Source organism: Mauremys mutica, chromosome 9 (genome assembly GCF_020497125.1).
Source record: "Mauremys mutica isolate MM-2020 ecotype Southern chromosome 9, ASM2049712v1, whole genome shotgun sequence".
Taxonomy (NCBI): Eukaryota; Metazoa; Chordata; order Testudines; family Geoemydidae; genus Mauremys; species Mauremys mutica.
In genome coordinates, this window is record NC_059080.1 from 67,671,691 (window position 1) to 67,688,280 (window position 16,590).

Below are 16,590 nucleotides of genomic sequence, written 5' to 3' on the forward strand. Positions count from 1 at the left end.
TTGAATGAAGTGTAAAAAATTCATTTTTCCAAAATTCAATTCTATTTATTAACCAATCCTTTTAATAAATTAATAAGAAAATCATACATTTGAAATGTCAATTAAAAAATCTGCATTTACAATCTACTTGTGTGTAATACTGAATTAGAATTATTGATTCTTCTCTCGGAGAACAAATGTTTTAGCACGCAGACAGCAAAACTATTACAAATTGAGACTCTGCATTTTGTGAAACCATCCCAAGAGAGCTGCTCCCCTACCCCAAACCTGAACCCTCACCCTACCCTTTGCACCACACTGAACCCAAACCCCCACACTACATCCCTTCCCCCCCCTCCCCGGGCACAGACTCACCTCTGTCTCTCCTTATGCGGGTCTGGCAAAAGCACAATGCTTTCCTGCTGCAGTATGGGATACATACTTTGCAGAATGCCACATGAAAACGCATAGTGTAGTAATGAGTCATTCAAACAGCCCGCGGGGCTCATAGGCAGCCTATGGACAGCCCTGTCTTAAATGTGTGCGGAGTGCTTATATAATAAAAACAGTTTGAATTGAAGATAACATGTTCCCCCTCCCCCTCCTTTGTGATAGCCAGGTTAAATTGTTTCAATATATTTAGCACAATAACACAGTTTAGGACAAAATAATCAGTGCTTTGCAAGTCTTCATAACTGTTTATTCATTATAAATAGTAAATATTTACTGCACTTTTTACATGAAAGACATTTTTTTACAACACATGTGTTGTTGGTAGAGGCTGCAACACAAAGATAATATTTCTTTTGTTCCATCACCTTTTAAGATCAATGTGTGAACTAATCTCTGTACTACACCTAGTCTCACTATCTCACTACTTCATAGTCCTTAATGCTAAAAGGAATGTATGTGTCCTACCTCATTCATTGTTCCAAGAATAAAGAGAAATAAATAACACTGCCTTCCATCTTCCTGTTCCTCTTAACATTTCAAAACACAAATTTATTGACATTCTAAAATGTCACAACACAAACTTATGTAAACCTCGGTTTCTATTATTTTTTTTTCTATATTAGCTATCACTGTATAATTTAAAAGTACATGTCAGATACAGGGACATCTCTGTTCATGTCCTGTACATCACTAAAAGAGAATGTAAACGTAATCATTTCAAATGTATTGTTTCCTGAAAATGGTCATGACTCGTGAGCCAGATTCTGTTGTACTGCGGACTGCACCACTTCTGCATTTTATCATAATGAAATATGTACTGCAAAAATAAAAGTACCTGCAAAAATATAGTTCTATCTATATCACTTTGGACAATCCCAAAGCTTGTGTGAGGTACACAGTATTGCACATTGTTAGACAGTTGTGGAAATCAAAGTCACTTTGTTTTGTTGTTGTTGTTGTTGTTTCCTTTTCCTTGTTTGTTTCAGAACGTAACATGGATTAGGAAAACTTCACACGCACAAATTGCAAAAAAATTTCTTCATGTTACACAATATCTTGTTCATTGTAAAGCAAAACTTGTATGTGACATTTCTTGACAATATGATTACAAAAGAATGATAAGATAACCATTAACTTGTTCTGGAAGTCTTTTACATCTATCCTAGCTTCCTACAGACCATGACATTTCTTCTTGATGTCAATTTCCAGTGTGTAAAAGCAAAATGTTCTCCTGCTCATGCTTCAGAAACTGAGCAGTTTTAACGTTAGAATAAAGTCAGCATCGGATGTCAAGAGTCTGAGTTTGCAGAGCTCAACTGTTAAGTTTTAGAATATTTTGTTTGTCCAAATCAATGCATGCTTTTTCAGCAATGTAAAAATGGAATGCTTTGTCAGTCAGTGATTTTAAATTCTTCAGCATTTTTTATACCTGCCCACGCTGAACTGTGTTGTATTTGTTTATTTGTTTATTTTTTTATTGCTCTTGGTCTTTGTCTTCTGAACTGTTACGTCCAACATGTCCAAATGTCTATCGAAAGCAATGACGGGAGAAAAGAACAGAATGATCCTGTATCTCTGTTGTGATTGCCCCAGCTTGGGTTGCATTTTGGTGAGAAGATCCCTCCCATCCAAGCACTGGAGTGAGACCAGAAACAAGACAAGCTTTAACTTGAAGTGGACAGTTCATTTATGCAATATCTGGCTTCAGATAATGAAAGGCACCTGTAAGAAAGTAAAAGAAGTTCTTTAAGTCATGCTGTGACAACCTCACAGTAAGGGGCAATGTCAACTACAGGTTGACATTGTCATATTTAATACAAATATATCAAAGGAAAGGGACTAATATTTTTATTCCTAGGACAAGTTTGACAAAACTCCATGTATCTGGGATTATATACTATAATGATTCTTGAGCTGACCTCATTAAAAACATGTGTTTCTAATACTGGAATGCCAGTGGTTATTTCATTTTGGACAACCCTTATGTTTTACCTAATGGCAATCAGGTTTCATGTCTCAACAATTAATAACATCAAGATGTTGTTGACATCACTTAAGAAAATAATTATGCAGCAGAAATCTTGCTTGAACAATCAGTTATCTTAGCAGCAAACATAGTTCTATTATGAAGAAAAGAAAAAGTCATAGGTTAGAATCAATCCTCCCCATTTCCTTTGTTACAAGAAGAAAAATATACTGTAGCTAGATAGTTACCTTACTAAAGATATGACCCAGTCATTGCACAACATAAATAGCCACCTGGTACTCACTTTGTCCATATTGTCCATACTGGTATCCTGTGACAGGGTCCATACTGTAACCGGTGGTGCTGTAAGTTGGTGGGCAGTAGGACTGTGATGTAGGCAGGCTATCTAAACTTTTCATATGATCTAATCTCTGACTGCAGCTGGCTGATACAGTAGTGGTTGGTTCTAGGCCCCCAGTTAAGGGTGAGAGGGCATAATCAGTTTGAGGCTGGTGAGGTACACCACCATGGTTAGTCAGGAGGCCCATTACCTAAAATAAAACGTATAGTAACAAATAAAGGTTAAAATGCATGAAGAACTATATTTCATATAGAGCTGCAAGAACAACTAGTGTCTGTTATTTAATTTCCCATGATATCTATTACTTGGTATTTAATCTGCACTTCAGGTTCCTAATTCAAAGAGTTACAGCATGCATCTAAATAGTAACTTATGGCTGGCATTCCAGAAAAATAATGTACAAGCATATAGGTGGGACAAAAAACAAACAAACCACCTTTTATGCTCTTAAAATGTCTGATCACGTGTCACAGCTGGAATTCCTATGGATGATGATGATAAAAAAGAAAAAAGAGAAAATAGATCATCGGTCACAGTCCAAGTTTTCTTATGATGCTGTTCCCCAAACACAAAATCTTCATCCTGCTTTATTCTCCAACCCAAGCCATTGTGTATTCTTGATAAAGAACAGTGCAGGCAGAACAGAAATAACTGTAAAAGTAGCCACATTAGAAAAGAGTGAGGTATTTATATGGCCAATTTAAAAATGCATAATTAATTAGGGATATCTTAGGTTCCCATGTTGAGGCTCTTAAACCATAACATAGGAGCTTTGAAATGGGGTAGTACATGAAATCGAGCCCCACTGACTGCTCTAGTCAACTTGACCATATAAACAGCTCCTCTTTTCTAATGGGGCCGTTTTTTCCCTAGATATCATCTCTTTATCTACATTATTTTTTCTTCTTTTTCCCCCCCATGACGTCATTGTAAACTTGTTTTCATCAAATATTTATTTTTGCTTTAGAAGAGTGGGGGAAATCATCTGTAATTATGTTGGTGAAAAGTTCCCAACAGGAACTAAACTCTAGGGCTGACTGAACAATGGGGCAAAATAGTTAATTGTTATTTATATTTGCCTCAAAGCCCCAGGTCTGGACCAGGACCCCGCTGTGTAGGTGCTGTACAAACAAAGACACCACAAAACAAATGAGCCCCCAAAAACTTATTACTTAACATTTGTTCAGCTTCAAAAACTAACTTCAGTTCAATGTGTTCGCTACATACTACAGGCAGCCCTCCAAATGCAGAGCCAGAGAAAGATCCTAGCACCCAAAAAAATGTTTGTCTACTGGCTAGGGGCAGAGCGCACGTAAGTCATGTGCTGCTGGTATGAAGCATGTGCTTGTCTGTAAAGAATACTAGACGTGGGTTTTTGACCCATGAAAGCTTATGCCCAAATAAATCTGTTAGTCTTTAAGGTGCCACCGGACTCCTTGTTTTTTTTGTGGCTACAGACTAACACGGCTACCCCTCTGATAGAAGAAAAAGGTTACAGTGCTTGCTGTTGTCAGAGTCATGCCACAGACTCCCTAGCCAATTCACTCCTCAAGAACAACAGTAGTGTTTCTCTTTCTAGCTTGGCTTCAAGCCTTCAATGACTCTTGTAATGTCTTATAGATAAATGTAGTTAAGAAATTAACCAGAAAGTCAAGATCAGTTAAAAAAAAAAAAGACTTTAGATTGCTTGAAAACATGTACTTGTATCTAAAAATTCAATCCTCTGGCTGGAATTTCCTATGGAAGTTCAGGGAGAGATTTTTCAAGAGCACCTAAGTGATTTAGGAGCACAAATTAATTGTACTTGTGCTGCTAAATCCCTTATTTCTGCACATCTCTTCCTTGTACTATAGCTTGATGTATGTTTCTTTTCAAAGGACTTCTGTATTTTCACATCATATGGTAAAGACAAGCACAGCTCTGAGAACTACTCCCTTCTGCTAGCACATTTAGGCCTAATCTACACTTAAAAATTAGACCAACCTAGCTATGTTGCTCAGGGCTGTGAAAAATTTCTGCTCTGCATGATGGGATTAGGATGACCTAACCCGCAATATAGATGCAGCAACGTGGATGGAAGAATTCTCCTATCAACATAGCTACCACCAAAGCTGTGGTGCAATAGCAAATGTAGTGTAGCCCAGGGATCGGCAACTTCTTGCACATGGCCCGCCAAGGAAATCTGCTGGGACGGTTAGTTTACCTGCAGCGTCAGCAGGTTCGGCTGATTGCAGCTCCCACTGGCCGCAGTTCGCCACTCCAGGCCAATGGGGGCTGCGGGAAGCGACGTGGGCCGAGGGATGTGCTGGCTGCCTGAGTGAGGAACTTTAGGGCTGTTTGGGTGAACATGTTTATGCCCATCACCTTAAACTACTTCTTAAAGTAGTTCTGACTTTTTCTACTTCTGTTCTCAATAGAAAGGGGCCCAAGATACATTTGGACCTAGATGCAAATTATGAACAACCCAAAGTTTGGGAGTGTTTTTATCCAGGGTTTTGGTGTGACCCATTATAGCGCTAGGGAGCCGGCTTTAAATGGGGATTTGGACCAGATTCTGAACGTCAGGTGTGCTTGTATCTGGTGTTTTAGTTCAGGCCCACCTTTAGAAGATTTACTCTTTTGGCAGCCATGTAGCCACTGAAAGTTGAAATGTACTGGAATTAGATGGGATCTCATTCCAAATTTACCATAGATTAACTCAAGTTGTCAGTCATCTCTAATCAAGTGCAGATGCACCTAATAAATCAGATGCCTTTAACCATCTTGACAACAGTGACAGCACTATGTCTTCAAGGCTGAAACATTTGATTTTGAACAGTAATTGTCTTCTCAGAAATGTCTTCTTCAGAAGTCTTAGGAATCATCCTGCAGTTGATTAGCATCTAAATAATTAGATTTTTAGTCATGTCTGTTTGAAAGCCATAAGGGAAGTAGCCTAAAGGCAGAAGTCTCTCTCATGGTATGTGTCATGACCTTATCACCCATGCGAGGAGTTACAGGAAGGGCATGAATGACTTTCACCTAATCAATTAGAAAGCCATTAAAGGTCCAATCCTGCAAGCTGCGACTTCTACTGCCCTCCATGGAGTAGATGGTGCTCAGCACCTCACATGACGCACTCTATTACTTCCAGGTCTGGACGCTGAAGGTGAGAACCTCCACTGATATAAACCAGCAGAGCCCCGCCTGTCCTCCCCCACCCTCCAGGGTAAATGGAGCTACACAGATTTATTCCAACAATGGGTCTGGCCCTGAATGTGTAAAACCAAATTATTTACATATTCATTATGGGCATGATTCAGCTCCCATTACAATCAATAAAACGATTCACATTGACTGAAACGAGTGTTGGCTCAGGCCCTGTGTCTTTAGAGCCAAATGCTGCAGTTCTTATTCATGCTGAATTTTAATGAGGTCAAAAATCAAGTCTTAAGGTTTTGGCCACATGCTGCTTATTGTTCATGATTAAAGTAGAACACTAAAAAACAAGTGTTTGCTATGTGGCATGTGATTTCAAGTTTGGCTTGATAAGGAATACAGGGAGTATCCTTGAACTAATACACAGCCTTTTGGTTAATATAACAAAATACAATAATTCATAGTTTGTCGACAATTATATTCTAAGATTATGTATCTCTCAATTCATTCTTCTTTCCAGACAAAATTTCCTTCTAATAAATAGAGTGAACTGCAACAAGGACAATAGACAGAAACATTTTATTGAGCAATTTCCACCCCCTTCCTCAAAACAAAAACAAAAAACAAAACAAATAAAACACAAAAAAACCTCTCCACTTTTTACAACAAATTCTCAGCTGTGGGATTGAACGTAGTTCCACTGAAGTCAACAGAGATTCACACCAGTTGAGGTCATGCCTCAGTATCTATAAGTAGAAGTGGCTGATAAAAGCCTTAAAAGTATGTAGGCAACACTGGGTCCATTATCAACTATTACATAAAATGTATCTATTATCAACAAAATAAAGCCCATTAAACTGTGATAAAGCTTATTCCATTTAAATGAAACATTATGCCAGTTAATGGAGTTGGTATTCTAGTAGGTTGGACCCACCATAGACATAATAAAATTCTCATGTGTTTTAATTCATTTACGCATGCCTGCATTTAATATGCTTTGTGACCATACCTGCAATTAATATGATTTATGAGAAAAGAACATGAGTAATATTCTTGGGTACAGTGATACATTTTTTTTCCACCCTTCTCTAAACGATAGATTTAATGAAACAGCTCAAGGAAAATTGTTAGCAGTTAACGTATTAAGTTGAGCTGACAGAATCATGAGTAAACTTTAGTGGAGTTAATGATATCCTCTTATCTGACCCTGACACATTTGCAGCATGTAATTTACAGAAGCTCTGTCCAGGGAATCTTGACAAATGCTCCTAACGATGTCAGGGCAATGTTCCATTCTAATGTAAAACAGATGTGGGTCAGATACCCTCATTCATCACTAACACAGAAAATTTCAAACTGCTTCTAAGATGAATGACATTACCTGCTGTTAACTCTTCACTGCAGAAAATCTCTGAGAATCAAAATATCACATCAAAAAAGAGCACATTTTAAAGAAGGAGATTTTTAATGCATCAAAGAACTAAGTTAACATTTAAAAAATCTGAATGTGAAATTTGGATCAAATTTGTTTTGGTTGATCATGATCACTTTCAGCCAGACACATATATGAGACAGAGTCTACACTAAATGGCAGGTATCATGGGAGGAGAAAGGAGAGGAATACGTTTTGTGGGAAATATTAAAATTGTTTCTTTTTTCACAGAATTCAAAACAGAACTATTTTCTAGTTGTTGGAGTTTTTTTGGGTGGGAGAAGAAGTTGCAAAAGTTTTCATGACATTTTAAACAGTTTTTAATAGAATTTTTTATTGAAATTGTTTAAAATTATCAAACATTTCATTTACAGAAAACCATGTTCTTGGTAAACAAAAATGTTCAGTAATATTTTGATACAATTTAATTAAATTATTGATTAAAATATTCCACAATAATTACTGAAAATCAGAAAAGTTTGAAGATGTTGACAATTTTTTGTGCAAAGTCCTGTTTTGTGGTGGGTAATCTATTTTTCATCTGAAAATCCTTTTGTGCAAAAAATTTCAGCCCATTGTATGACAGAGATAAGTTTAGCACACAGAAAATGATGAGTGTTTTAAACTGTAGAGATTAAGAGTATCAGAAGCTTTGGAGGCAGGGGCGGCTCCAGGCCCCAGCACACCAAGCGCCTGCTTGGGGCGGCATGCCATGGGGGGCGCTCTGCCAGTGCCGCGAGGGCGGCAGGCGGCTCCGGTGGACCTCCCGCAGACGTGCCAGCGGAGGGTCCACTGGTCCCGCGGCTCCGGCAGAGCGCCCCCCGCGGCGTGCCGCCGTGCTTGGGGCGGCGAAATGGCTAGAGCCGCCCCTGTTCGGAGGTGAATAATCTCTTACTCTATGGCCCAAATAAAGTGAGTGATGAGTTGTAGGAATGTTTACAACCAAAAATGAATCTTATATAATATTGTTTGAGGACCTGTCACATGGTGAAAATTGTCAAATTCAAGAAATGAATGTGATTAAGTCACGTCTTACTTCTACATTTCAGTGTCGGTATATTTTGTTGTAGTACCTTTTCTACAATTTGATTATCTCATGGTTACTGAGACACAAAAATAATGCTGACTTAAATTTTCGGACATGACCAGTGATTTTGGGGACTTCAATTTACAGGTGTCAGCTCATGACACTTTCAAGAGACCTAATTTTCAGAAGTGATGAGCACCTGCCCTCTGACAATCAGGTCCTCTTCAAGGTATCTTAAGTTAGGCATCCACAAATGAAAGCATCCAAAGTCAGTAAGCATTTTTTAAAAATTAAGCCAATGTTATGCTTGTCTGATAGTAATTATGAGACCACAAAATTCCAATTGTTTCCATCAAACTAAGGAAACGGAATGATGAAATCAACATAAAACCCCATGTGATTAACATCATTATTTACATCTATGGGTTTTCTCAGGCAACTCATGCTCAGACAAATTACACAATGTGAACAAACTGCCTCCCTAGTTAAGAAATCCAGGACTTCTGGTTCATACCAGTTGGTCACCAGTTGAATAATGCTCGAAACGAAGACCACTTTTGACCCACATCATGAGCTTTTGATTGGTATAGGCTCTCCTAGACTGATCCAACACAAAACAATGTATTTCTGTGGGCAATCAGATGTAGAACAATTTTATTACAGCAATTATGCATAGTAAAGGAATCCACTGTTCTTATTCATTTCATTTTAATGAGACAATGTCAGTTTTCAACTATTTGTTCTTGACTTTTCCTATAAAAACAGAATTTAATAAAGCATCATCAGTGCATCTTTCTTCTAACTGAAAGGCCCTAATTCAGTGTTTCCCAAACTTGGGAGCCGCTTGCGTAGGGAAAGCCCCTGGTGGGCTGGCCGGTTTGTTTACCTGCCGCATCCGCAGGTCTGGCCAGTCGTGGCTCCACTGGCCGCGGTTCGCTGCTCCAGGCCAATGGGGGCTGCTGGAAGCGGCACAGGCCGAGGGACGTACTGGCCGCCGCTTCCAGCAGCTCTCATTGGCCTGGAGCAGCGAACTGCAGCCAGTGGGAGCCGCAATCGGCCAGACCTGTGGATGGGGCAGGTAAATAAACCGGCCCGGCCCACCAGGGGCTTTCCCTACACAAGCGGCATCCCAAGTTTGGGAAACACTGCCCTAATTCAATAGCTGACATGTCTTGAGCTGATAAAAACCAAGTGCACTCATACAGAACACAGTCATCCAAGAGAGCACCATGCCTCATTGAAAGGGTTACCGAATAATTCTTTGGTTTAGACAATGAAATGTTTGGACATTCCAAGAAGAAGCTGTGAAACAGCTCTAATGTTCAATGCTGTTCAAGGGAAAGGTTGTAGTTTTACTTCAGAATATTGTTGAGTGCCAGTTAAAGTGTGAGAACTGATAAGTATGCTGGAGGGCACTGTGCCCTCTGATGCAACTGTGCAACTAACACAACCAATGCATTTACCACCGTGAAAGGACACCACATACAGTCTCCAATTCTATTAGTGTGACCCACTTTTGCGAAGTGAGGGTTTAGTGGTTTTCTAGGGTGGATGGGGTGAAAAATATATCCATCAGGAAACAGGTTACAACCACCTGCTCTTCTGGTTCTTAGTGGTTAAAGCTTTTAACAGTGTCAAGTATCAGAAGGTAGCTGTGTTAGTCTGTATCCACAAAAACAACAAAGAGTCTGGTGCCACCTTAAAGACTAACAGATTTATTTGGGCATAAGCTTTCGTGTGTAAAAAAAACCTCACTTCTTCAGATGCAACTGAAGAGGAGAGGTTTTTTACCCACGAAAACTTATGCCCAAATAAATCTGTTAGTCTTTAAGGTGCCATCAGACTCCTTGATGTTTTTCTTTTAACAGTGGATATTTAAGGCTTTGTAACCTATGATTTGTAAATGTTGAAAAGGAGTGGCCTGATGAACAACAACAATAAAAATATTCTTGTGTCTGGATCTGAGCCCAAATAGATTCTGAAATAGCACTCTTTAGAAATGGGAACTGCCTGAACCACATGGATGTAGGTAAACTTTACTGCCTTTACATTCATAAAGAGAACAAAAAAAGGTCAAGGGATTCCCATGCCACACTGAGAGAGATTTTTTTCCTCAACTTATATAAAAAAAATTAAAATGATGAAATCCTATCTTTGTAATAATCAGATCTGTAGTAAGACCATACACCTTCAATTGAAAGAAACATGTTTTGACAAAAAGTCATTGCCTTACATCTGAAGAATCTGAGGTAATTGTTAATGCCATGATCTGAAAATGACATGCCAAATCAGAAAACGTCTTGAGTTCTGTACACATGCTACTCCCTAATAAATTTCAGGATTAACAAATGTTTGTCAAAAGAAAATGCACTGAGCAATTGAAATTTAATTTGAAAGGGAACTACAATATTCCAATAAATATATGCATGAAAACCAAGAAGCTGCATAATAGGCATAGCCAACACAAAATATGCAATTTACATACATTACACACTAATAATCTCAATTCTGACATTATACTTAAAAAGCTCCACTGGCAGAGATGGATTTTTTTTTTTTTGTAAAATGCAAACAAGGACAATACTTAACACCAATTCCCTGCACTATTAATCACTGCCTTGTTTCTATAAAGATCAACCCTTTGTAAGTCTATAACACAGAGGATTTCTCACCACAGCCAGGTAATAATGGGTAAAACAGACTTAGCAGACCAATACTCAATCACCCTGATGAGATCTGCAGACCATCCCTTTGTTCTGAAAGTGCTGAATGCTAGGAAGACAGTTAGGACTTCCCACTCCTCTCTTTGTTTTAAACTTGCACACATAAACCTTTATCTTATTTTCCAGAGAGTAACTAGCACAGGAAGCCAGGTGTATTGGATCCTGACATTCCATCCTTTCACCCTCCTCGCAAAAAAATATGCAGACACATGCACGCTTCTGATTAAAGTTTGTTACTACAATGAGAAAATGAACAAACAATAACAAAACTATAGCACCGTAGCACCTCTTGTAATGTTCCCCCCTTTGATCTCAATTTGACTACAATGTTTGTCCTAAACCAGAAACTTAATTGTCAGTAGGCTCAGGAGCAAAAATAGAAATGGAATACCCTGCATCAAAATAAAATGAGTTCAGAGAACTGTGGGCCAGAGTCTCAACTGGTATAAACTGAAGTCAATGGAGCTATGGTGTTTTACATCATCTGAGAATCAGGTCCTGTGAATCTTAATACCAGTCTTTGCTGTATATATCACTGGACTCTATTTACCACAAAAGATCTCTCCAGAGGGAGAGTGTAATTTTTTTCTTCTTCCTTGAAATAATTCACCATAAATTCAGCTGTGTTTTGTATATAGTTTTTCTATAGTGCTTGCTAGAGGGAGATAGTCATAGTTGTAGACATCATCACTTCACAGATTCAGTAGGGTCAAAATCCCCCAGCAAGGAAAGAAGCTCTTGATTTCTCATTAAAAACCTTTTCTCACTCCCAGCTCTACCAACTTAGGGCTTGTGTCTCCCTGGGAAATTTCCCATTACCTTTTCTTTGATCAAATCCTAAATGCAGAATTGGCTTTAGAATTTTTGGACAGGCTTGAGAAACAATTTTTATTGCCATCTCACTCCAGACATGATTATTTCCTGTCCACCAGGAGCAAAGAACTCAGTGAAGGGTTGAACCAAGGATTTGGGGGAGGATTGGCAAAATTATTATTTGGGACACCCCCCCAATTTAACTGATATTTTATTTATTACCAGTGTGTGTCTGGCATCCCTTGGAGCCTCCTGCTGCAGAAGTGGAACCCAGCTGCTTGTTCCTTTCAACTCCAGCAATTAGTTTAGGGCAATTTATATCTTCAGGGTGATTCTGGCTAGCAAAAGGGACAGAGATTGACTTATGACAACATGAGGGCTCAGCTTCTCCTAAATCTGGGGGTCCCAGAGCCATGAGTTTAACACGGCCCAAAGGCCAGCTCTGTCTAAACATTTTTTGCCATGCTGTCTGAGGGTCTTCTTCAGCATTTGTTTAACTTGAAACATTTTCATACTGAGGCCAATAAACTTCCAAAAGCTCTCTCCACTTGAATGGATGTGACTGAGCATGTTCAAGTGATGAACAAATGACATCAGCACTCTTTTCTATTGACCAACTTCCCTCTATGGCCCATGGTAAAGGTGCAAAGCAGGGCTAGAAATTCTAAGCCAGGGATCGGCAACCTTTGGCATGCGGCCCGCCAGGGTAAGTACCGGTACCCTGGTGGGCCGGACCAGTTTATTTACCTATGGCATCCACAGGTTTGGCCAATCATGGCTCCCACTGACCACTGTCCACTGTTCGCCATCCTAGGCCAATGGAGATGGCGGGAAGCAGCGGTCAGCACATCCCTCGGCCCACGCTGCTTCCCGCAGCCCCCATTGGCCTAGAGCGGCGAACCGCAGCCAGTGGGAGCCGCGATCGGCCAAACCTGCAGACATGGCAGGTAAACAAACTGGCCCGGCCCACCAGGATGCTTATCCTGGTGGGCCGCATGCCAAATGTTGCCAATCTCTGTTCTAAACACTGGGATGGGGGAAGGCAGGGGAATGCTAAGGAGCACAGACCAACTTTCATAATATGAAGACAATTGTGACTGCTGAATCAGGGCTGGGTTCCAAGAATTGGAGATCACAGAAACTATTTGTGTCTGTTTTATCAGTTTTAAGATCTCCTTTTGATTACAGGATGGTCACAATAAGATATTGGGCGTGAAAACTTGTCCCACCAATTCCTTTTGGTAATGATCTCACTTTACCAAAATGTCACAGGACTTCTTCAATGTAATACTTAACTTTCATATCACAGTGAATAAAAGCTTTTTGAAAGGAAAAAAATTACACTTCTTGATAGCTAGAACTGACTTACATTGAAAATGACGTTGAAAACTGCCTCTGATGGATTAACTCGGAACCCTGGAAAGATTTTTATGTCTAAATTATGGAAGCCTTGCATACTATGAATCTGGTCATTTAAAAGAATGAAACCACTAATATAATGTCATGCCTTTTGTTGGAGATTGCATTTAGAAATTAGGATTCTTCAAAACAAAATTCATTAAAGTCTTGTTGGAAGTACATCCATTTGTTTTTATGTTGGTATTTTTCTACTGAGGTTTTAAAGCCACAAAGTTTTGTATTCCACTATGTGCTATAGGAATCTATGAAACTTAATTACATTTACTGTTACAAAAAAGGGTTTATGAACTTTTGCCTTTAGGCAAAAATGTTTATTTCATTGCCTTTGCTATTCATTCTTTTCAACTCCGATGCCTTTGAACTTTTCAGCTGCATAGAGTTATCACCGTTATGCAGGAACCAGGAACTGTATTCCCGAGATGCAAACCACAAGTTGAAGAAAATGAAGGAGGCAAAGATATATGAGTCGTTATTTTGGCCACCCTTTGTGCCATTAAAATCTCATTTTCTGCCTATTAGAATGCCCTCTTACTGCTTAGGCAGTGGTGATAGTCAGTGATTAGTGTGTAATTGAGTATAATTGTCTTTTCACTTTTCATTTGTGTCATTCTGAGCTTCTCTCTGTTTTTCTAACCACTGAGAGGAAAAAAGGGTAGAAAGATGATAAAGCTGTTAAAACTCTCACTCTCAGCCCTGAAGAGATTCCTGATTGTAATTATAGATTGCATCCCCTTTGTGACATTTCTCAGAATTTAGTGGACAGCTCTTCCAAACACCTGGGCGAAGCTCACACTAATAAACTAAAGTACTGTATATTTAAGCAATTGCTAATAATGTCAACTGCAGACAGATGCCACTTGTAGGAAATTTAACCAACCTTTTGACACTCAATTATCAAGGCAATTTATTAACATGATCTCCTAAGAAAAGCTCACGCAAATTAGAAAAACAATTATGGCATTTGAGCATTTATATATTTCCCAAGAATGGTAAGTCTCTTAATTTATGTATTTATAACTTGATTATAGCTCATCCCAATGTGTACTGCTCATCAGCTGCGCCTCTCCCACTATAACTTCTCTGCTACTTCTAGGGCCATTTTGTAAAACTCCTATAGTCTCTCAAAAAGGCATTGTATTCATAAAAAGCTGATTAGACAAGACAAGATCACCTTTGTTGAACTTTCTTTGCCCAGGAATGGATCTCAAGGAAAATAGTGGCACAGTACAAATGCTTAATAACAGAATGTAAACATGAAGTGTGCACAATTACTTTATAAATCACATGAAATGTGATAAGCTATGAGATAAGCTATGAGTTTTGATGCAGCGAGTAGGAAAAAAAGGAAGCTAGCAAACTGAAATCATGTGGCTTGTATAAAGAATACATTATGGTTTAAATTTGGCAATTCATTATACTATGGCCTCGGGGAATAGATTCTTTGGTTCTGGTATACAGCAAATCCTCTGTCTGAAAACACAGGACTGACCTGAGGTGAAAGGCCATTGCCAATGGCAGGGTTCATGGGATTTGAGGGCCCGGATGGAGGCACAAAGCTGTCTGTATAGCTGGAAAATCCATGCCTGGTGCTGGGTAGGCAATACGCAGAGTTGCTCTCTGGATTTGAAGGGAGGCTGCTTTGGTGTACAGTGCTTGGAGGAAGCGGCTGAGGTCTGTGGACTGTACTGCTTGGATCAGACACAGCTAGAAGGGAAAGGAACACATTTATACATTTTCCACACAGTTTTCTGACATAACAAATTCACAGTGTAAAGTTCAACACTGAGAAGAACTGATCAGGACTTGCAGGTAAATATTAGCCAAACCAAAGGTGAATATTTAACATTACTCAATATTTAACTGGCCAGGAGGGAAAAAAAAACATGAAACAAAACATGACATAAGCCTCTGTCAGACCTACATGACACATTTACATTGTGAAAGTTACATGCAGATGTGATTCTCACATGAAGCTTAATGGGCATATGCTCTTCTAATGGACAGGATATATTCTTTCCTCCCCAGTTCATCAGTAGGAATTCAGCCCAGGTTGGTAGTGACTAGTAATCAGACAAGTTGGGGGGGTTGCAAAATTTCCCTAGTCAGATTTTGGTTTGGTAAAACTATCCGCCACTGGTTTGGATCCAGATCTTATTTTAACCAAATCACTGATGTTTAGCAGGCAGGAGGCTTAGATAAAAAGTTGCAGATTTCTCCCACTTCTACAATAGACAAAGCTTTGGGAGGCAGGAAGCTGGTTTTATAATACCCTATCAGACAGGTTTTGCCTTTGAAAGATCAAAATCAAAAGTAGCCTGTATCTAAGTTCCATTTTTCCCAAACCATCAATAAGTTTGGGACCCCCTCTTTAGTAGCAACTGGAACTTATCATCATCTGATGGCTATTCAGTACATGTGTGAGGTGGTTGGCAACTTCAGTCCAATTCCTATTGGACACATATCAGGCATAAAAATTTCCAGTTGGCAGTTGTCACTCGCAATAGAGAAGATTGAATGAACATAGTAATTGACGACCTATCCTCCACCATGCACTGGAACATGGCAGAGTTGAGACATAATGGCGGGAGAGGATGGGGACATTTGCACAACCCCTGCCAATGCTGTACCTCTCCCAGGGATAGGGGACTTCAGTCTCCAAGCTAAGGCTGTCAGTCTGGCACTGGCACCATTCATAGGCAATCAGGCCACAAGCTAGTGAAGTCAATGGGAACAGTCACATGTTCAATTTAAGAGTTTTGCTGGCTTGAGGCCTACATTCATCCAAACCATTTTCAAACTTTGAAGAATAGAATGTTTCTAAAGTGGGTTTACATGGAAAATGACGGATAACGCCGTTTAAATGAAACATCTGTCCCCTACTGTACCTTGTGGTATGGAGGTGGGTTGATAGGAGGGCTCAGACAGCTGGTATGTTGGCAAGGTTGGCATGGCAGTGGGTGGGAATCCTCCTGGGATCAAGTGGTTGAAAGCCATCAGTTGATTGGCCCCCGCCTGTTTCCTCCATCTAGCACGACGGTTACTAAACCAGACCTACAAATGTTTTAATTAGGTACATTTGATTTTGTACATTTAACATAGGCACATTAGAAATAACGGTACTTTTTAATGTATTTTGCATTTGAAAAGAAGCTAAAAGCTCCATATCTACCAAACAAGTCAATCTTCATGGCAATGAAATAAGTCCATGACAGAACATTACTTGATCTAGTGGTCTGAATACAGGACTGAGAGTCAAGAACTCCTACACTCCATATCAGG

General features: G+C 39.4%; 1 protein-coding gene across 4 annotated transcripts in view; it reads right to left on the minus strand.

The window, feature by feature from the left end:
• Positions 1-681: 681 nt before the first annotated feature.
• The window catches only part of PAX3 (paired box 3), a 103,937-nt gene continuing 88,028 nt past the window's right edge, over positions 682-16,590 (minus strand). For all 4 annotated transcript variants that reach the window (XM_045029170.1, XM_045029171.1, XM_045029169.1 and 1 more), the window contains 4 exons: positions 16,197-16,362; positions 14,801-15,015; positions 2,703-2,949; positions 682-2,154 (listed from right to left, as the gene is read on the minus strand). In XM_045029170.1, the coding sequence (XP_044885105.1) occupies positions 2,120-2,154; positions 2,703-2,949; positions 14,801-15,015; positions 16,197-16,362 (663 nt within the window). In that variant the 3' untranslated portion in view covers positions 682-2,119. The remainder of the gene's footprint in view (positions 2,155-2,702; positions 2,950-14,800; positions 15,016-16,196; positions 16,363-16,590) is intronic.